Source organism: Trypanosoma brucei, chromosome 10 (assembly GCF_000002445.2).
Source record: "Trypanosoma brucei brucei TREU927 chromosome 10, whole genome shotgun sequence".
NCBI classification, from domain to species: Eukaryota; Euglenozoa; class Kinetoplastea; order Trypanosomatida; family Trypanosomatidae; genus Trypanosoma; species Trypanosoma brucei.
This window is the reverse complement of record NC_007283.1, coordinates 1,697,631-1,718,429: the sequence shown is the minus strand read 5'-3', so window position 1 is coordinate 1,718,429 and position 20,799 is coordinate 1,697,631. Positions and strand designations below refer to the sequence as shown.

General features: G+C 47.5%; 8 protein-coding genes across 8 annotated transcripts, besides 1 other annotated feature; all 8 read right to left on the bottom strand.

Annotated features, from left to right (window-relative positions):
- Positions 1–89: 89 nt before the first annotated feature.
- Positions 90–1,490, bottom strand: Tb10.6k15.3940 (hypothetical protein, conserved; the record flags this gene model as incomplete). The annotated part of the gene is made up of 1 exon (XM_817831.1): positions 90–1,490. One exon carries the CDS (start codon positions 1,488–1,490, stop codon positions 90–92), a length of 1,401 nt encoding a protein of 466 aa, XP_822924.1.
- Positions 1,491–1,958: 468 nt separating this feature from the next.
- Tb10.6k15.3950 (hypothetical protein, conserved) lies at positions 1,959–2,903 on the bottom strand (the record flags this gene model as incomplete). The annotated part of the gene is made up of 1 exon (XM_817830.1): positions 1,959–2,903. One exon carries the CDS (start codon positions 2,901–2,903, stop codon positions 1,959–1,961), a length of 945 nt encoding a protein of 314 aa, XP_822923.1.
- A 937-nt stretch (positions 2,904–3,840) lies between these two features.
- On the bottom strand, positions 3,841–4,635 carry Tb10.6k15.3960 (guanylate kinase, putative; the record flags this gene model as incomplete). The annotated part of the gene is made up of 1 exon (XM_817829.1): positions 3,841–4,635. The coding sequence occupies one exon, from the start codon at positions 4,633–4,635 to the stop codon at positions 3,841–3,843; it is 795 nt and encodes a 264-aa protein (XP_822922.1).
- Positions 4,636–5,402: 767 nt separating this feature from the next.
- Positions 5,403–5,440: a microsatellite.
- Positions 5,441–5,585: 145 nt separating this feature from the next.
- Tb10.6k15.3970 (developmentally regulated GTP-binding protein, putative) lies at positions 5,586–6,692 on the bottom strand (the record flags this gene model as incomplete). Its single annotated transcript, XM_817828.1, has 1 exon — positions 5,586–6,692. The coding sequence occupies one exon, from the start codon at positions 6,690–6,692 to the stop codon at positions 5,586–5,588; it is 1,107 nt and encodes a 368-aa protein (XP_822921.1).
- A 463-nt stretch (positions 6,693–7,155) lies between these two features.
- Tb10.6k15.3980 (hypothetical protein, conserved) lies at positions 7,156–12,339 on the bottom strand (the record flags this gene model as incomplete). Its single annotated transcript, XM_817827.1, has 1 exon — positions 7,156–12,339. The coding sequence occupies one exon, from the start codon at positions 12,337–12,339 to the stop codon at positions 7,156–7,158; it is 5,184 nt and encodes a 1,727-aa protein (XP_822920.1).
- Positions 12,340–12,751: 412 nt separating this feature from the next.
- Tb10.6k15.3990 (vacuolar protein sorting-associated protein 45, putative) lies at positions 12,752–14,521 on the bottom strand (the record flags this gene model as incomplete). The annotated part of the gene is made up of 1 exon (XM_817826.1): positions 12,752–14,521. The coding sequence occupies one exon, from the start codon at positions 14,519–14,521 to the stop codon at positions 12,752–12,754; it is 1,770 nt and encodes a 589-aa protein (XP_822919.1).
- Positions 14,522–15,668: 1,147 nt separating this feature from the next.
- On the bottom strand, positions 15,669–16,322 carry Tb10.6k15.4000 (hypothetical protein, conserved; the record flags this gene model as incomplete). Its single annotated transcript, XM_817825.1, has 1 exon — positions 15,669–16,322. The coding sequence occupies one exon, from the start codon at positions 16,320–16,322 to the stop codon at positions 15,669–15,671; it is 654 nt and encodes a 217-aa protein (XP_822918.1).
- Positions 16,323–19,186: 2,864 nt separating this feature from the next.
- Positions 19,187–20,704, bottom strand: Tb10.6k15.4010 (hypothetical protein, conserved; the record flags this gene model as incomplete). Its single annotated transcript, XM_817824.1, has 1 exon — positions 19,187–20,704. The coding sequence occupies one exon, from the start codon at positions 20,702–20,704 to the stop codon at positions 19,187–19,189; it is 1,518 nt and encodes a 505-aa protein (XP_822917.1).
- Between the last annotated feature and the right edge of the window lie 95 nt (positions 20,705–20,799).

Below are 20,799 nucleotides of genomic sequence, written 5' to 3'. Positions count from 1 at the left end.
CCTTTCTTCAGTGCCACCACCAGCGAATGAGAATAGCTCTCCCAATCACACGCACATACCGCCACTGTACTTGCAGTCACCTACGTTCATCATTTGCGTAGCTTTGCCGTAAGGAGGGTTAACGCCCTTGGAACGACTGGTCCCACATCTAGCTGTGGATGCTGCTGAGAATTTTCCTTTCCTCGCTCCCTCATCTGTATGAACTTATCTAACTGATCACGAGCCTCTGCATCCTTCCCGCAGTGAACGAGAGTGATGCAGTAGTTCAATCTAATAAGTGGATCGTCTTGTATGGAAATCGCGCGATTATACGCTGCACAGGCATTGTCCGAGTCGCTCATTAGCGCAAGGCAGACACCAATGTGCATGAAGGCCAACGCATACTTCCCGTGCAAGTGAGTCGATGCAGAAAGGTAGTGAAAAGCGGAAGCGTACTGCTTGAGGTGTAAAAATACGAGACCTAGGTTGTATGCGATACGCCACTCAAATGGAGACAAAGAGGCTGCCCTCCGCAGGCATGCGACGGCCGCGTGCATGTTCTTCTGACCAAAGAAACACATCCCAATATTGCTCCATAGGCAAGCAGAGGATGGAAGCTTTGGCACGGCCACTCGGTACTTGTTTAGCGCCACACCAAACTCTCCATTCTCTTGCATAATGCTCGCAGCCGCCATGGTTGCCCTAGAGTCGGACGAGTTCAAGATTAGGCATCTTCCCAAGTAGTTGAAGGCTTTTGCGGGTCTGTCTACCCGTAGATAAAGCAAACCCAGTACCGTTAGCATATCGGGATTGTCAGGAGATCCTAAGACAGCTTCTTCAAGCAAACTAATAGCGCGCGAGTGCTGCTTCTGTAATACAAGAACTTTACTCAATCGCAGCACTGTGCAGTCAAATCGCTGTATCTGCATGGAGCTCACAAAGGCCTCTTCTGCCTTCCGGTACTCCCTCATATACTCGTAGCAAAGACCTACTCCATATTGCAGTGACCAGTCTTTCCTAAAACCCCGTGCTGCACGTGCCTCCTCAGCCCTCTGGAAACTTTCGATCGCTTCATAAAACTTGCCAAGCAGAAGGGAGGTTTGAGCGAGCTGTTGCAGACAAGCGGGACTCCCGGGATTAAGAGTCAACGCCTTCTGAAAATGTTGGAATGATATCGTCAAGTCGCCACTCCGCCTCGTAAGCAACCCCTTTACGAACAAAGCATACTCGCATGTGCCATTACACTCCGCCAACTGTGCATCAATAACTGCACAGCACTGACTGTATTCCTGTCGGACGTAAAGCTCATAAATGAGCCAGTTGCGGCGTTCCCGTATCTTATCACGTGAAGCCACTTCCTCCTTGATGGTTCCCGTCTCAACGGCACCTGTTCCCTCAACACCACCGGGTTTCGAGGGTGGCAAGGGGTGTTGGTGCTTGCAAGTTGCTGCAACAGCGGATGATTTGCTCTCCCGCGCACCGGCACCCCTTCCCGATCCTTTCTTTTCCATACCTATTGAGGGTTAGGGTTAGGGAAGTCCCACAGCGATAAAAACAACGGAAGGAAGGAGCAAAATGAGTGGAACAAAAATGTATCCATAACTGTGAACTCCTCTCACGCCAAGATACACATGTTCGTTTGTCGTTACCAAAAGGCAACTGGAAGGACAAGACCCTCGCTTGAGGTGTGGGGTGAGTCCGAATATTCCCACCTAAGGCCAACTCAAAGGATAGTTTCAAACCCCCGATAGCTTGACAGCAGTAAAGTGCAGCAAAACATGAAAGATAATAAAGAAATGACAAAAAAATTGTGCTTCGTAGGGAACAATGTCAATAGAAAGCAACGGCATATAGTTTGCACCACAGGCAAATCAACCTAGTGTGTGGAATTGCTCTATTATCCTCTGCCTTCTCTCCGAAGAGTGTATCACAGCGAACTCCACAATCAAACTCACTTGTCCAAATTTTCAACACTACAGTTAAAATTGTTTCACTAGTTCAACCCAATTCAGGTCACCCAACAACATGAGGCTCCGTTTGTATACCCTACAGAGAACTTCCACTACCTTACAGAGCTCCGCCTCCCGATCTGCCTGCAACGCCAATGCTTTTATCTCTAGTATTTTCAGAATATCGTGAAGGAAACTAGAAATCGCGGAAGGGCCCGCGGTCAACGCATCCGCCCGCAGCAGTTGCCCCGCCAACTTTAGTGCATACTGCGATGATATTTTCGGGTTTTCAGAAGTTGCTGCCAACACGCCATAAACTGTGCGAGCGATAAGGAATGGCTTCTCTTCTTCCTTTAGTAGGCTTTGTACCTCCTCAACAGCAGCTGCAACGAGTTCCAGCTTGGTCCCGCATTGGTGACTAATTTTGTAGGCCGAAGCAGCCAGGGCGTGACTGCGGTTACCAGTAGTGAGTGTTTTATCCCACCTAGAAAAACGTAGAAAAACGCTGCAGAGTTCTTCATTTATATACACTATTCCTTCTTGTTCGATGTCGGTGTCCCTGCACTCCTCCCGTATGACAATTGGCCCTCCACCTTGGATCCATGCCTGAAACGCTGAGGTAAGAAAATTTACCTGAGCGTTGCGCCACCCCGACGTCATTTCACTTTCAGGAATAGTCATGAAGGCAGCGTTCATTTCATGAATAGCATCCAGTGCTTTTCGGTCTCGCTTGTGATCGAAGTGTGCAAGAAACTTTAGCAACTCCGCGCCAACGGCCAATGCAGCAGAATCGCACCGATGTGGCAAAACAGCTTCCTTCATGGCTTCCTTTATCATGTCTCCACTGGCTTGCTCGTCATTCTGCTCTATTTTTTCCTGGAGATCCGTTCGGAATGCCTCAACGGCATCGGCTACATTCTCACCGGTCCTGCATGCCGTTTCCAGTCTCCTACAAGCGGACGACGTCGAACCCATAGACGGGGGTAATTTGCGTAGTTTATTTTATTTTACTTTGTGAATACGTACCGTAATACGTGAACAGCTAGTTCGAAGAGATGGATGTGTGCCAAGAGGAGAGTATTGGACAAACAGCAATATGAAGAGATCCAAAATGAAGAGGGAAGAAACTTAAGTGGAACGTACGGGATACAGCCCACTCACACGATTTCTTTGGAGGCAGGCGATAGTAGAAAAAAAATCAAAACGACGAGAAAATGAAAACAAGAAAATGATGAACCGCGAAAAATATACAGCCCCTCGAGGCTTAAAGCATGGCGTGCAGAACAACAGCGAACCAGAGCGGATATACAGAAAAAAAAACAGAAGTCCAAACGGCCCCTTCTTTCCTTCTCCCAGAGGGAAGAATACGAAATACGCAGATTGCAAAGTTGTTACCCCGCCAACTTCTGAGTGGACACCCCAGCTCCCCATTGTTAAAACACGGTCCGGCAAATAAGCTCCTATGCCACGGGGTCAAAGCGATGCCGTAACCAACGGTATTGAAATTAACGTCATTATGCGGCACCCCTCTCCGCCATGGTTAATTTTTATATGCACAATTAAGAGGAGGGATGGGAATTAGGTAACCAGCTTTCACCCTCATTATGACGATTCCTCGTGCTTATACGCTCACATACACGAACAAGCATATATATAATATATATATAGTCGAAAACTCCAATCGCTCCCCTCTGTCCACTTAAATCATTACGTCTTAAACGAAGAAAATTAGACATTGGTTTCCGCCTCCAACCCACCATTTCGCAGGAAATTACATTGAATACTCGGATAAGAAATATTGAAATGTGAGTCATCGTTATCCCTCCCCTCAAAGGTGATATTCGCTCACTCTTCCACATGATAACAACGCAGACAACTAAACACGACAAACAAACACTCCCCCCTTTGCTATTCACAACTTACTGCTCGGTGAGCAAAGTATCTTTCCACTCACGTAGGAAAAAAGATCTTCTAGACATCGTTCCAGTGTATCATTAACCAACGTGAGGTTAAAGAAACCGGTGTGTGCATTGTACCACTGAATACACTGCCTATTTGACAGGAAGCGACGTTGAAGCGACGTCAAAGTCTCCGTTCCCCGGTTGCGCAACCGTTGCTCCCCCACCTCCAGGTTTGGGCATTTAACAAAGATAAGGTGCAACTGCAACCGTCGTATAACACCCGCATTCGACTGCACGACGGATTGCTCAGTCTTGCCCGTAAGTTGTGTGTTAATCTCATCGCAGTATCTCTTTATCTTAATAGCCCCACTGATGTCTGTATCCATCAGAACAATTCGTCCGTTGGAAAGAACATCGTGGAGCGCCATCTTTGAGGTCCCGTAGTAGACTGTGTCTTCGTCGTCCTCCTCAGCGCCAGAACCCCGCGGCCCGCAATCGTCACTTGTGTTTCGCTTCGCTTTTGTGAAGCTTTTACTGTGCTCGGCAAACAAACCGTCGGCAAGCAGTTGAAGAAACTTTTCCTTAGAAACAAAGTGGTAGTGTTTCCCATTCACTTCGTTCTTACGCGGCTTGCGAGTTGTGTGACTGACACTAAAGGCGAACCGGTTCGGCCACCTTTTCATAATCTCATCTGCTAGTGTTGACTTTCCGCAGCCACTTGGACCCACAAAAACGATGATATGCGCTGGAGAATGTCTTTGTCGAGTCAAATCTTCATCTTCCCTCGGGTGGGGAGGGGGCAACATGTTAAAAAGTCGATTGCGGAGCGCGGCGCGACACGGCGTTTATCTATGTAGCTCGTGTATAGCACCAGTACGCGCGCACACACACGGTGCGTTGAAATCCGTTGGATATTTAAAAATAAAACAAGAGGGACGATGGTATTTCGGAAGAAAAGAGTGAAAAAAACACACAATCTTCCTTACACCTCAGCACCTTTCGACCCTCTTCTTTTGTTTGCTCTTTTAAACACTTGCTTCTGTTGATATGTTTTTTTGTCTATTCAAAAACCTATAACTTCCCGGGAGACTGAACGATGTATGGTTAGCGTCGATAATGACACCCCGAAACGATCCCAGCGCGTGGGAGGGCTAACCAAAGGGAAGAAAAGGAAAGAAAAAAAGTAAAGAAATTTGGCTCAACCCAGGCTAAAGTAATGAAAACATTAACACGAAACAACGACCCGCGCACACTCACCGGTCGCGGGATGCCGGATGCGCTCCTTCGCTTGCAGGGTAGCTGCAGTTGCTGTCCTCTTCCTTTGTTCTTTTTTTTACTTCTTTTTACACCAGCCACGAATAATACGTAAACAAGGAAAGAAAAGGTAAGAGCACTAAACTAGCCTCGTGAGGACAGTGCTCCTATTTTTTTTCTTTCTCCCACCCTTCATCACCTTTATTTTTATTATTGTTTACTTCCCTGTTGATGTATATATTTCTTTTTCAGCATTTTGTATGTAACCGTAATAACCGAGTAGTGTTTAGGAAAATACATTCCAGTCACGCATCGCCTTCACACACACACACACACACACACACAGACAGACAGACAAGTACCCAAACAAGTAAACAAGCAGGTGGAGGGATAAAACAGAAAGAGTGTTTGCTCTCCGTACCTTCAGAGTTCGAATGGCAACTTCGCTGTGCCCTTTCGTTATCCCTCCGTCCTCTCCACATTCACACAACCAATGAAACTCCTAAACCTTCTTCACAACCTGCACCACATCCTCATCCTCAAGAAGATGGTCCTTCCCTACGCGTTGCGGTTGATGCTTCACGCTGGCTCCCCAAACCCACGCGTGCTTGAAACTCTTCATCATCTGGCGATGCAACCGCAGGCAAAACCGCTCCACCGTGGGTTGTGGCGCCTTTTTGAGGATAACCGGCTCGTCGTAGTCGGGCACCTGCCCACGCGGTTTCGTGTAGAGACGAATGAAGTTCAGGTGGTCCCATATACACTCCAAAAGTCCATCGATGTTCCACGAGTGGTGTGCACTGATGGGGCAGTTGTGTGGGATGCGGGAGACAATATCAAGCTCCTCTATACTGATCTGATCGATTTTGTTAAGAACATAAATACAAGGAATATAAATACGGTTTCCCTCAATCGCGTCAATTAATTCATCTGCCGTATAATCCCCGCGCAACATAACGTCCGCGTTACTCATGCGATACTCACCAAGTATCGTTTTAATGGTTTCATTGTCAAGGTGGGTTAATGGACATGTAGAAGAGATACTAATACCACCACGGTCCTTCTTCCGGATATCGATGTTGGGTGGTTTCTTGTTCAGGCGGATGCCGAATCCATCAAGCTCACGCTCAATGATAAGTTTGTGCTGAAGCGGTTTCGCGATGTCAAGCACAATAAGAATAAGGGAGCAGGTACGTGCAACAGCAATAACTTGTCGACCTCGACCTTTACCATCCTTAGCACCCTCAATAATTCCTGGTAAATCAAGCATTTGAAGCTTCGCACCGCGATAGCTCACAACACCGGGCACACAAGTGAGCGTAGTGAACTCGTACGCTGCCACTTCGGAATGTGTGGATGTGAGTTTAGTGAGAAGAGTAGACTTCCCCACGGAAGGGAACCCGATGAAACCGATGCGGGCGTCTCCAGTCTTCTGCACATCAAAACCTTCACCCTTTGCGCCTCCTTTCTTTGACTCAGAGGCGATGAGTTCGCGCTTCAGCTGTGCAAGACGGGCCTTCAGTTGGCAAAGATGCGCCATCGTCGCTTTGTTCTTCTGCGTCCGCGCGATCTCTGCCTCGATGTCATTTATCTTCTGCAAATTGGACATGACCTCCGCCCCGGCAGCTTGCTGCTAATCACGGGAGCCAATGACTTACCTGTGGGAAAAAAAAGAAAGAACTGAGAGAATAAAGGGGAGTAAAAATGACAATGGCATTGTGCTGGCATAATTTAATGGAAGATCGAGAGAAAGACCCACATTCTTCGAGTAGCCCCTTCCACTGGACGAACAGGGGCTCAGGGAGGTGATATGGAACACCCTTTACACATCCCATCAAGAAAACAAACGAACAAACGCGGCACCTCACTCAGATGAACTATACAATGATCTGTAGCAATCAACGCAGACAAAAGACAGCAGTGAAAAAAAAAAAAAGAAAGTGCATGGCAACTGGTAAGAGGCCCCAAAACGACCAGAAAATGTGTCCCCAATGGCTGGATGGGAAGACCAGCGAAGCAAGGACGAATGAAAATAATCCTCCTTCAGCCTTTCCTGTGTTCATCTTCAGCGACTAAATTCTATTGTTTATCGAAGCGTACATCGACTCCAGCAGTCGGATTAGAGATGTCAACGCGGTGGCGCGCGCCACCGCCTGCGCGTTACCCCGAAGTCCCTCTTCCTCTTCCTCCTCATCTTCAGTCACTTTCACATCCTTCTGTCCCGTATCTGCAATGCTGTCCCGCGCGAAGCACAGACCCTCTATTAGCGCCCCCGTCATCTCTGCGAAGGAGCGAAGGCGCCTGCGGATGGTATCACGTACCTTCCGCCGATAATCCACTGGGTACGTTTTAGTATTCACTTCATGGGGGGCTTTTGACCCTTCCTTGAGACGTTCCCTGGGTTTCTTCGGACTTCCAGGTTGGGGTTCTGAGTGACGATCAGCTACTGGACCAGCCTTCTTTGTTGTTTTCTTGCTTTTGCTTTTCACTTTTTGCTTGTTCTTGTTGGACTGTCCTTTTCCAATCACCTCCACAGAAGGGGAGTTGGAATCCGGCTGGAGATGTTCTTCCTGTGCAGTTTGTGCAACCGTCCTCCTCTCTACGACAAGGAGAAGCAGTCGCTCTACCTCCTCTAACTGTTGAACCATTTCATACACATGCCGCCTAGCACTCGCAAAGATAGGAGTTAGCATAGCGGCGAAGGAGCAGTATTCCAGGAAGGCAGCGTGGCCAGTGGTGAAATCTTCTATTCTTCTATAGGCGTAAATAGTGCTTGAACCACACCTCAGTGACAACCAGTACTCACGGGCGCGGCCACTGACGAGGTACCATACGTGTTGAGACACAGCATTTAGCACCGAACGCGATGCATTACAGAAGAAAAACACTTCCGGTGTATCTGATTTAATGCCGATACACCATACGCGTGTGATGAGTTGTGACACGGAGCTCCAGAAAAGCAGGGTGCTGAAAAGATCACCATACGCAGACACTGCATTCTCCGGAATAGGCCACAAGCTGACGTCTGCTCTCTCCTGGAACAAACACAGTCGGGAAATGAAGTCAAAGGGATTATCCGGTACCAAAACCGACGTCACTCCTTTGCCGGTACCTTCTTCGTTCCGGTCAGCTTTTGGGGATCGTGATGTTGATGGATTCCGTGCCCGCCTACGAAACGTTGTGCCGCTGAGGACTAACTCTCCGCTTGTGCCTTCATCCTTACATCCTTCAACCTCACTTTCAACCTCGTCGACGGCTCTCTTCCTGTTCCTCTCAACACCGACGGGAGCAAGACCCACTCTTAGCTGTATGGTATCGCTCCCGTAGGGTACACAATGCTCCCATTCTTCCACAAAGGCATTGTTCAAAGTCGCCAATGCCCCGAGCGCGTTAAAATGTCCCTTTTCAAGTGACCCCCGCATCACCTGCTGCCACAATCCGGTTATGCGGTCCGCGACACGACTACTCTGCAAGAGGCAAACATCAAGAAATTGGCGCGTCATCCTGTAAAGAATACCGTAAGGCTCCAATAACAATATTTGGACTGCTTTGTGCGTCAAATAGTTTGCTGTAAAGTGACCAAGTGAAAGATAGTAATGTGAACAATGCAGCAAATTTTTTGCCTGTCTCTCTGTGAGGGTCTTTGCGGTGTTTGGTGACGCACTTAACGACGGGATGTCAGCCACAGTGGGGCCATCTTTGCCTTCCTCATAACTGTTTTGTAAATATGCAGCATCTTCTTCACAATCTGTTGGGTCAGTCCACCAAACATTGCTGATAATGCGGCCGGCACCTGCAACGCTGCCACCATCACACCGTTCCACAGACCGGAGAATTTCTAGCGCCGCTGCCTCGCACCCTCGCTGGTACTCTTCGCTTGAGATATCATAGTTTCGAATCGTCGCTTCCTTCGCATCAAGAAGAGCAATTAACTCATCCGCTGCACTTGTGTCGGTGACGTGGGGCCCCGCGCGTTTCATCAGGTACTCATCATCATTGATATCAGCCACAACATACATCTCCGGTGAGTGCACAAACGGATCGGATGCCGCCACAACCGCCGCTTCACCTCCACCACGGACAGAACCACATCCACTCAAGTGGCCGAAGCCGGTAGAAGACGCTCCTACGATAACTTCACCGCGGCTGCTACGTCGGGGCGGTAACCTCGACTTGGACGCACAACCCAGTGATGTCAGAGAACATGAAACCGAGACTGTACCACTTTCGCCAGCGGAGACGTTGCAGAGTGGGGAAGCGATTGTAAGGTTGTCCACAGCACCATCCTCTTCGACGTTTATCAGGGGGACCTGTCGCAAGGGCTCCACGATCCTATAAAGTATGTTGTGGTCAGGGGCACCCTCATCCATCCCGATACTTTCCTCCTCAGTCCACCTGCCAGGAGCCCCACAACGTAGTGGTCCGATCCTTCTCGCATTTTCATAGAAGTCGGCCAGCTCATCAACGGTTCTTGATATGGCGGAGGCACGAGATAAGTTAAGGGACTGTCGCTGTGCCTTCCACTGTTGTAACCGCTGCCTCGTTTGGCGGTGGAGCAACCCCAATTCGTACTCACGACACAACGTTGCCTGAGTCGTTGACGCACCCGTTTCCCCTTTGCCTACGGCTCCAGTAGCAAAAGTTGTATCCACCGACATTGTTCCCTGTGGCGGCGACGCAGCCCCGGTCGAGTGTGACACGCTTGCACTCATTGATACGACCTCTACACCAACGACGCTCACCGATCTTTGGTCCGATGATCCAAATGAGCCGCTAGGTCCAACTTCACCTGGCTGTTGGGACTCCTCGAGCACCACCAGAGAAGATCCCTCCCAACCAGCGGTGCCGTTCTCGGGTTCATCATTTTTAGCTTCATCGCTCGCCACGTCGCCACAAGAGGGAAGTAATATCCCACTGCAGGCACGATAAAAAGTGTGCCAGTACGGCAGCTCACCTTCTTTCAGCAACAAATCTACCATTGGGGTTGACAAAAGCTCTTTAGAGCGCTGATAACCAGTAAGCGCCTTCATGAAGTCTTGAAGGAAGCCTTTGATGCGAGCCGCATCTTCCACCTTACTCCGAAGCATGGCAGCAGCGTCAACATCCTCAACCAACCCCCGTTGACCCCTTTGGTTTTTTTCCACACACTCCTGGATATGAAGCGTGGCAATACGGAGAGCACGGAGGCTAATGCCGGCATGTAGAATTTTGTGCGCAGCCTCCACTGAAATGAAACTAGGGAGTCTCTGGGGTGAGACATCCACAGAGTAGCTCAAACCCGGAGCACCAGCCGACGCAACAACAAAGAACTCATCGAAGGGGTCGTGCAACTCACCCCTACAAATCCACATCCACAGCGTTTTGTGCAGTGGCTGTAGCACAGAGATGAACACATTCCCAACAACGTCCGGTTGCGCCCGTGAGACGCCAGGACTGGTACCGCATCCGAGTTTGTTTGTTAGCCGCCGCTGGTAGTGCCCATGAAGTGCCGAAAGTAGTGTGGCTGACGAAATTTCCCTAATGGCAGTATCGGGATCCCATGCAGCCTCGGCATGCACGTGAAAGATATCACTCAGCGTTATTACATCCTCCACCACGGGACGGAGGCGTTGACTCGCCAGCACTAGCTCCGAAAATGATACGCCGCGTGGACCTCCGGGTCGTTCAGAGATGTCCACCACGAGGCGCTGCAAATGGAAAAGCAATCTGCGTAAGGCGGTGATGGCACTCCTGCCGTACAATCCAAGGGCCACTCGAAACTCCGGACGTTCGGCAACGTCGCAAAGGTGAAGGAGTCGGAGGAACAATGTTCCACAGCGACAACTCCACTGCAACATGGCCATGACACCCCTGGAGCAAACCGTGCTTGCGGCTTCAAACGCTTCGGTGCCGTCGGTGATTGACGACTGAGAAGCCTTACCCCCCAGATCCTTGCATCCTTTGCTGCAACGAACCGAGCAAAGAAACTCCGCGCTCACCGTGATGCAGGGAAAGGATGAGGAAGGCGCCCCTGGTGTAGCAAACACGCGCGGTAGTAGTGGAGACCTGAATGGAGGTGACAATGAGTTCGTAGGTGAATCTTTGTAATCCGAGTTTTCTTGCCGTAAGGACAACAGCAAGTAAGGGTCCTGCCGCCCAATAACACTCCTGTGAAGTGCGACGTACAGGAGGGAACAGAAGGGTGAGTGAGACGGGTAAACCTCACGGAACAGCGAAAAACACGAACTGGTTAAATCGTCTGCAATACTACGGGAAGCGACATCCAGTGGGGATGTTCCACACGCGCTTGAACCCTCCATTAACCACCCATACTGGCAGGCTGCCGGCCCTTCCTCGCTAGCCATTACGTGCGTCCGCTTCCTTTCAAACAGCCGCCGCACATCTTCACTCTCCACCGCAACCCAAGAGCAGTGAGTCTTGCTATAACGACTGAATCCTGTTAACCTTGAGCCTTCACTAGGCGACGAAGCGGCAGCGCCCCTCACACCGTCAACGTGACAGGGCAAATCATTCAACCACTGGGAGAAATTAAATGAGCTTAGTGCCAAACGCCTGTGTTCAACAGCATTTATACCCAAAACTGCAGTCACGACGGGGTCGGGGTCACAGGACCAGCACAGAGCTTGTTGTATCTCAACTGACCGCTCCACGATTGCCGTTATTGACGATGACAACCAGCAGCGCGGAACGACGGGCGGTTTCTGCCACGTGGGCGCGGCGGCAATGCTTGTCCGAAGGACGATATACAGCATCAATTCTGCTTCCGAAAGCTCCCTATCGTCCGTTCCATTCGGCGCACTGCAGTTACGCACAACACAGGGGGCAATTAGAGAGCAAAGCAGCTCCAGCATGGAGGCGTGGGTTTTCGCTGTGTGAAGAACATTCTGCTTCGCGTTACGGAATAGCTCACGTATGCGGCGGCGAAGGGGCGCGGGCGACGATGTCGGGCAACAGGCGGCCGTATCGAAGAATGCATCCAGCACGTGTCGGCGTCGCTTGCGCGGCACGCGCACTGAGTTACTCCACGAACCATCCGAGGAGGTAGAGGAAGGATGGGCCGCACTCACACAAGTTACGTTCCCTGTGCCCAAAGCTGCTGCGGGGCAGCCGCGTTGGAATCCACTAGCAAAATCGCCACTTACAGAACTTGATAACTCCAAAAGAAGCTCGACTAATGATGGGATTTGATCACCCTTCTCACGCACAGTGGGTCCCCTGGGCGCAACCAAAATTGCTGTTGAGGACGTTGAAGGCATGCGTACGCCACCTCAACCAACGATGCTGGAGGGTAAGTTACTCCCTCTGACCAAACGTTGAGATGTCAACAGCAGCAGAAGCAACAAGACAGAATGGAAACGCATAAGAGAAAGGAGCAGGAAGGACAAGGTGGATATATATGATACGGTAAGGGGTATGACCCATTAAACAGTGAAGGTGCTATGCACGTACACACCATCAACGCAAGTCAGCATCCGGTTACTGAAGGATTTTATTCTTGTATAGATCGTGAAAGGAAAACAAAAGCAAGGATTGTAGCTGACAGCTTGCTCACCAAAAACATATCCCCACCGTTTTGCGCCCCCCCCCGCGCACCGTATTTTGGTTTCGTTTATTCATACCACCATGCGGAGGCGCAATGTCCCCGCCAAAACAGGCGAGGGCGGCACATCATGCGTGCGCTGCTAGCAGGCTCAGGAAGGTTTCACTGTTAAGGACTCCAGTCCCACCGATGCAGGCGTGCACAGGACCTTGTGGAAGACTACTTGCGGCTGAGCCGGTATATGCTGAACCCGTGTTAATAGCATTAATTACCGCCGCCTCGGAATAAGTATATCCACCGCACATAAAAACAATCACTTCCTTCGGTTTGAACGTGAACGGTTGCTGAGGCTGGTGAAAACAAGATGCACCAGCGTTCCCAGGTGAAGAGGGGCCGAGATACGGATACTGCTCTACGGGTAGCCGACCGCTGAAGAGTTGCAGTAGCGTTCGTTTCAACACTGCCTCGTGCTGTGTATAAATATTCTCCGAATCAACAAAGCTTTTAACTATTGTTGCTATGACGCCAGTGGCACCAAAGAGCTCTTCAGTCGGCCTGTCACCGTTGTACTGGCGTAGTTTGCGCAATAGATCTCCGTAGTTTGCCCCTAGGCCCCTTAGCACCTCTGTCACACGCGATGGTTGGTGGGGTTTTTCATACTTCAGGTGATAAATCAAGCATAAGCGGACGATGTCGGTGACAGTCGCCACACCGTCGCCACTGCCGCGGTTGCGCTGGCAAACAAAATCCTGGAGGCGGTTCCAATGCCCCGTTGGGTCATTAGCAACGATCATGTGTTGCTCGAGAAGCGATGTTTCGAGCAGTCCACGCTTCTTAATCTCTGATGAAAGGTGCGTTACAACTGTAGCGTGCTTTTCCACTGAGCCCGCCATGCTCTTAGTGTGTGAAATCCGTTGCACGTAATCCTTTATTTCATCCATTGTGGCCGTATTCCGATCAATATTGATCGTTGATTTGCATTTGTCGACAAATTCCTTTACGTTCTGGCACAGATCCCCCCAGTTTGCAAACATATTCGCGGCAAAAAAGGAATCATCATTTGGTGAAAACACGTACTCTCCCTCCCCCTCTTCGCTCCCTTTTTGTTCCTGATTGTTCTGAGACGTAGCAGCAGAGAAGTGTAGTCGGTTGTACTGAAGGCCTACGTGCTCGTTGAGCATGGATTGGTACGTCCATGGCGTAATGAGAGGCGTAAGGGCATCACTGTTCCGGTCCAGTATCAACAACACGGTATCCTTGCTCTTGTAATCATACAGTTCAATGTTTTCTCCTAGAACATCATTGAGCACCGTTGCCAGGCTCCGAGCGAAAGCACTCCGCTGATCATAACGCACGTATGGGCGCCGTCGGTGAGCCACAAAGGTGGACGCAATGCCCTCAGCCACACGTTTCAATGACCCAGAGTTCATAAATCCAGGTAGCAACACATTGGGAACAGGGGCAGCGGTGACAAACGCATCGGCATTCAGTGTAACAAAGTCGCAGAACACCTCGCAGACTGACCTCACGACACCCCTCACATCAGCGCAAGCTAAGGAATCGAGTAGCTCTGATGGAGCTGCTGCACTGAAGTAAATGGCATAGCTCTCATACTTTGGATTGCGGAGTTCATCACATACCGCATTAACACTAAGAACTTGCGGTCGGATAAACACAACACAGCGCATGTTCCCCATGCACTTTCGTTGCGAGTGGTTATCGACGCGCGCTACAAGAAACACACCCCTGCTGAGTAAAAATGTCTGCGAGCGCACCATGGAGATTATATGAAGGGTGGCTTCGTCCACCAGCAAAACCTTCATTGCGTTGTCTGCGGGGAGAATCGCGTCCATGTAGGCTGCCACTGTGCTAAACAGATTGGGAGGCGCGGTCGACATTATCAATTGGTTGCCGGCGTCCTGTTATCACAAACCCCTCACCCGTTTCCCCTACGATGCTTTTACTATTGTTCTAAGTGCCTCCTCTTCTGTTTCCCCCCCCCTTCTCTCACGCACACACACAAATGTTTCGGCTTTATTACAACTATTTTGTTGACAGCCTTTCCTTAGGGTGCTTGCCAAGTCCCAATCACCGCGGCCTCAATCTGCGGTGGTGAGCCCGCCCGTCTGCCTACACAGAAATATAGTTCCCTTTTTTCTTTCCTTCTAAACGGGCCCGAAAACAAAAAAAAAGTTCACAAACGAATAAAAGTCCCCAGCAATACAGAAGAGAAAGGCAGTTGAAACCAACGACAACATTCAATACAAAAAGGAAATGTAGAGTTTTTTTTAAAAAAAAAAGAAGCGCTTTTAAACGGAGACCCCGTTACATGAGCAATTCCCCTCCGAAATGATGAGTAACACAAAAAAAAAAACGGGGTGGAGACGATTATCAACCTTCCTGTGAATGAAACTAGTCAAAGCAAGATGACAAGAGAAGGGGAGAAAAAAGAAACAACGGATATGCACGAAGCAACATAACCGAGAAGGGCGCAATGAAACAGAGTCACCGAAAGTCAACTGAGAAGAAGGGAACCGCACACTGAAGAAAAAGAGAGATGAAACTTTAAAAAAGAAATAAAACAACTGAAACTCTTCAATCGGGAATAAATAGCTCTGAAGAATCTCTTCTGTCAAATGTCGGCCCGCTGGTCGAAACCGCGCATCAGACACTTCCACCGCATACAAACCTTTCTCTTTTCTAGGAAAATCCACAATCTAATATCTAGGCACACGTCAACATCACACCCCCTGTGCAAACAAGCCCGGCTGCTCCATTCATCAACACCAGTGGTGGAAAAGTTAGCAAACTTTCTGTACGATACGCGTCGCTAAGCTCTCAACAAGAATAATAACTTAACGAAAAGTACAAAACACACTTTCTTCAACGATAATCTTTGTGCCGCAAAGTACATGTTCAAAACAGAACACCAGCTTACGAAATGAAAAAGAAACTTAATAAAACGTACGAAACAGAAAGCACAATTAAAAGATCTATGGTAATATCTAATGTAAAAAAAATAATAAATAATGGCCCTAGGCACCATCACAACCCCCCAGTCACGGGAAGATGCACCTGTCCAGTGGAAATACACTTTTGTAACCAAACCAAATTCACACATGGAATTGAGCGACTTGCGGCCAGCTTTAACTTTGAGCTACGCACACCACGCTTAACGCCCGCATTTGCAGCACCCAAAGGTTTCGCGGGACCACGATGCGACTTATCAACAAGCGAAACGTCAACAACGCAATCACTCCCACTAATTGACTCCACCGCATCATCTCCAACCAGCACTACATCAGTGCTGATGGTAAGATGAGGAGAATAGGAACCTCCCAAAAAAATAATAAGAGCAGCAACACGATCCTTCAGGTCACATCGCATCATCGTAGTTGTAAACAATAAAGAATCAAAAAGAAAAGGGTCGAACGCAGCAGCTGCCCCTTTCATCGGCAAAATACGTAAAGCAGCTACACACGCACGTATCCAATGAGTTCGAAGTATTGGAATCCGCAGGCCGCGTAATTGTTCAACATCAATAGAATCCCCGCACTCAGGTCCAACAACTAAGCCATGCGTAGTGGCAGCTGTGAGTTCCCTGCACACTCGACCCCCACAAGCAACGACTAGAGAAAGCACCTCTTGCGGCACATCGTTACCAACAACAAAGACAAAACCGCCAAACAGCGCACGCATTCAGGCAGACCAACAACACGACTTCTACAATCCGTATCTACACCAACAATAAAAAAGAAGTAAAAAAACAATATTAAGCAATGAATAGAAACTGAAAAAAAAACAGATAGAAGACATCACCACAACATCAGAAAGACAAGAAGCACACACACACACAAAAAAAAAAAAGACGTAATAAATTTAAAACGACACAAATAATGTACAAACATTGGAATGTCACTCCTATTACCGCATGAGTGGACTGCATCAGGACTCTATTCAACTTCCTCAACACACGGAACAAAAATATTAACTCAATACTGACCGCTCACAACAGAGCAGTTTACACCGCGACACATTCAATATGTTGTGGTTATGTCCCTCGCATCCATCACATGAAACGGAAAGAAAATACAAAATAGTCAAGAGCAAATCGAACAGAGTAATATAATAGAACAAAAAGAAGAGTCAGCGATGTTATCAATTTATTTGCATACATAACACACGCTTCAGTGCATTATATATAGTGAATCAAAAACAAAAGATATTTGACTCTTCTTCACACGGTGCGAGTGTGCGAAATTGGGTATGGGAGGGAAAGTTTTTGCAGAAGAGAGACAAACACATATCCTCCTTATATGCATGAGCTTAAGAAGTTTTACACACGTGGAGGTGCTGCTCCATTTGATGTGCCGTTTTGGTCAGTTCTCTGAAGAGCCGCGTACAAGTCAGGGGATGAGTGCTCAAGGCCCTCAGGCACTTCCGCATAACATACGAATAAGGTGGTTACAGCACTGGTTACGGAAGAAAAGACGAAGAGGTGAACCAACATACAAACACCAAAACTGAATACGAAGATTTCAGCGGTAATATGCAAAATACCAAACGATAAATCAAAGACTAAACCATAAGCAGTACAAACAACAGCACAAACAAGAAGGGCGCTTAGTACTGCAAATAGACACAACATAGCGTCAACAAAAAAACAACTAAACAAAGCAGCACAAGAACACCGTTTATACAACTCCCATGTCATTTTCGCTGCTTCAGTGTACCCACAACCATAGATGGCAACATGAACAAATGCGTATGTGTTGAAGTATTCCATCAAACTCTCCAAACAACCAATAATACAAAGGAATATACAGCGTAATATTTCATGTTCACTGTCTTCTGCGGTTGACACGAGCCACCGTATGAGACGGATAATTGCCACAAGCAGTGACCCAAAGCAAATGGAGCCGAAGCTTGTGGTGGTACCTCGCTTGAATGAGGCGAGGGTGGGATTCTTTGGCATATTCTCCTTACCAGCAAAGTACCATGTAGCAGTAAGTCCAGCAGTTGTTACATGCATCAGATTAGTTGTCACCTGCGTCGCCCAAAACATGACAAACAGCAACATTAGGTGCAGTAAATATACAGAAATAATCAAAAATGAATTGCCTCGTTTACCACTCACACCACTGCTCGGGTCTGGTTGTTTACTCAACACATTGCTCAGTGCAGAGAAAGCGGAGCACCACAAAACCAGAAAAAGGGTAAACATACCAAAGAGGACGACGTTGACTGCGCACAGTGCTTTGTAGTTACATACCACAGTAGAAGAGCTTTTCAGAAGCTCAGCAGCGAATGGAACGCGGTTCCGCAACTCCGTAAAACATAACCAATGCACAATAAAAAGACCCAAACATAAAAGAAGTAAATAAAGATTTCCCCAAAGAATAGACAACAAAAAACCAACAATGCACACGGCAAAGAATAGAAGGTTTGCCGTGATGATCATATCATGTGGAAAGCGCTTCATCAACGATAAAGAAAACAAGGATAAAATTACTGAACTGACAGAAGAAACAAAGAAAAGAACAGAGAGAAAAACAGTAAAGCATTCGTCAGAACTGCGCCAGAATAACTTTCCAACACTATCCTATATAATTTCAGAAAAATTTTGAGAAAAAGTATTATACCACGCAAAGCCAATAGTTGCAAGAAATGCATAAATGTATTAAATTGCAGCCCACACATCCCTAATACCCTTGACCACAAAACGTTTCAATCCCTTTTTGATATTAACCTTCACCTGGTATAGCGGTATTCCCTTGTGCGGCACAGCATGTGTTCCTTCTCCTTCAAATCCATAATAAGGTCCCCCCTCAGGAGTAAATTTAGACCTGTATGGTTCCTCAGGAACTCCGACGTACCCCTTTTGCGTCATCTTCAGAAATAAACAATACCTTATCACTGAGATAATAGTGTCTATAGCCCTTTGTTGCTGGATAGCAATTGCGTACACTTGCAATATATCTTATTTGTTTGATTAAAAAACAGAGAAAATGGAAAATGATGGAGGAGGAAAGGAAATAGGAAATGATGATGCATTAGTATGCAGTAGAAACAGCTTCCAGTGACGAAGAAGAATGGAAGTGTGCAAATCACACAGTATCAAAGGAATTTTCACACTAAGGCGCATCACTGCTTACCGCATGAGTGGACTGCATCAGGACTCTATTCAACTTCCTCAACACACGGAACAAAAATATTAACTCAATACTGACCGCTCACAACAGAGCAGTTTACACCGCGACACATTCAATATGTTGTGGTTATGTCCCTCGCATCCATCACATGAAACGGAAAGAAAATACAAAATAGTCAAGAGCAAATCGAACAGAGTAATATAATAGAACAAAAAGAAGAGTCAGCGATGTTATCAATTTATTTGCATGCATAACACACGCTTCAGTGCATTATATATAGTGAATCAAAAACAAAAGATATTTGACTCTTCTTCACACGGTGCGAGTGTGCGAAATTGGGTATGGGAGGGAAAGTTTTTGCAGAAGAGAGACAAACACATATCCTCCTTATATGCATGAGCTTAAGAAGTTTTACACACGTGGAGGTGCTGCTCCATTTGATGTGCCGTTTTGGTCAGTTCTCTGAAGAGCCGCGTACAAGTCAGGGGATGAGTGCTCAAGGCCCTCAGGCACTTCCGCATAACATACGAATAAGGTGGTTACAGCACTACCCACGGGGGAGAATATGAAAAGGTGAACCAATATAGAAACGGTGAAACCAAACGCAAATCCACCTCCCGATGCAGACACAAGACCGACGATAACACCAACCAGTAGCGAACCAATAAATGAAGCAACAAATAATGTCACATCAATCAGTCTGTCATTAAACAAAGCAGCACAAGAACACCGTTTACACAACTCCCATGTCATTTTCGCTGCTTCAGTGTACCCACAACCATAGATGGCAACATGAACAAATGCGTATGTGTTGAAGTATTCCATCAAACTCTCCAAACAACCAATAATACAAAGGAATATACAGCGTAATATTTCATGTTCACTGTCTTCTGCGGTTGACACGAGCCACCGTATGAGACGGATAATTGCCACAAGCAGTGACCCAAAGCAAATGGAGCCGAAGCTTGTGGTGGTACCTCGCTTGAATGAGGCGAGGGTGGGATTCTTTGGCATATTCTCCTTACCAGCAAAGTACCATGTAGCAGTAAGTCCAGCAGTTGTTACATGCATCAGATTAGTTGTCACCTGCGTCGCCCAAAACATGACGAACAGCAGAGCAAGCAAGCTTAGGAATAGAATGTTGAGAGTCAAATCTTCCTCATTGCGAGCTCCACCAGCGCTCGGATTTAACTCCATCTTCGCCAGCTGCGCATATAGTGGTTTCATAACAGACGCCCACATAACACTGAAAAAGACATGTGCACCAAACAGGACGGCGTTGACTGCGCACAGTGCTTTGTAGTTACATACCACAGTAGAAGAGCTTTTCAGAAGCTCAGCAGCGAGAGGAATACGCCGACCTGCAAAGAAAAGCCAAAGTAAATGCACAACCAGCATACAAAACCATGGAATAGCAAAAGCGTTATTAAGTGCCCATACCGAAAAAAGGAAAGCAACGACATAAAAAATAAGCAAAATAACGTTGCAACCCTTGATTATTCCGCTAGCAAAACGTTTCATCAACGACAAAGAGGACAAACATACAATAACTGAAAAAGCAAAAGCAAGAAGAAAGAAAAGACACACCGAGTCAATACAACTATCATCATTACAAGCCCAAAAAATATTTACTACATCAGCAGATATTAAACTACGCAATCCCTGCTGACAAATATTATATATTCCAAGCCCAATAGTTGCAAGAATGCATAAAATGTATAATATTGCAGCCCACACATCCTTATACCCTTGTACCACAAAACGTTTCAATCCTTCTTGATTATTACCTTCACCTTGGTATAGCGGTATTCCTTGTAGCGGCACAGCATGTGTTCCTTCTCCTTCAAATCCATAATAAGGTCCCACCTCAGGAGTAAATTTAGACCTGTATGGTTCCTCAGGAACTCCGACGTACCCCTTTTGCGTCATCTTCAGAAATAAACAATACCTTATCACTGAGATAATAGTGTCTATAGCCCTTTGTTGCTGGATAGCAATTGCGTACACTTGCAATATATCTTATT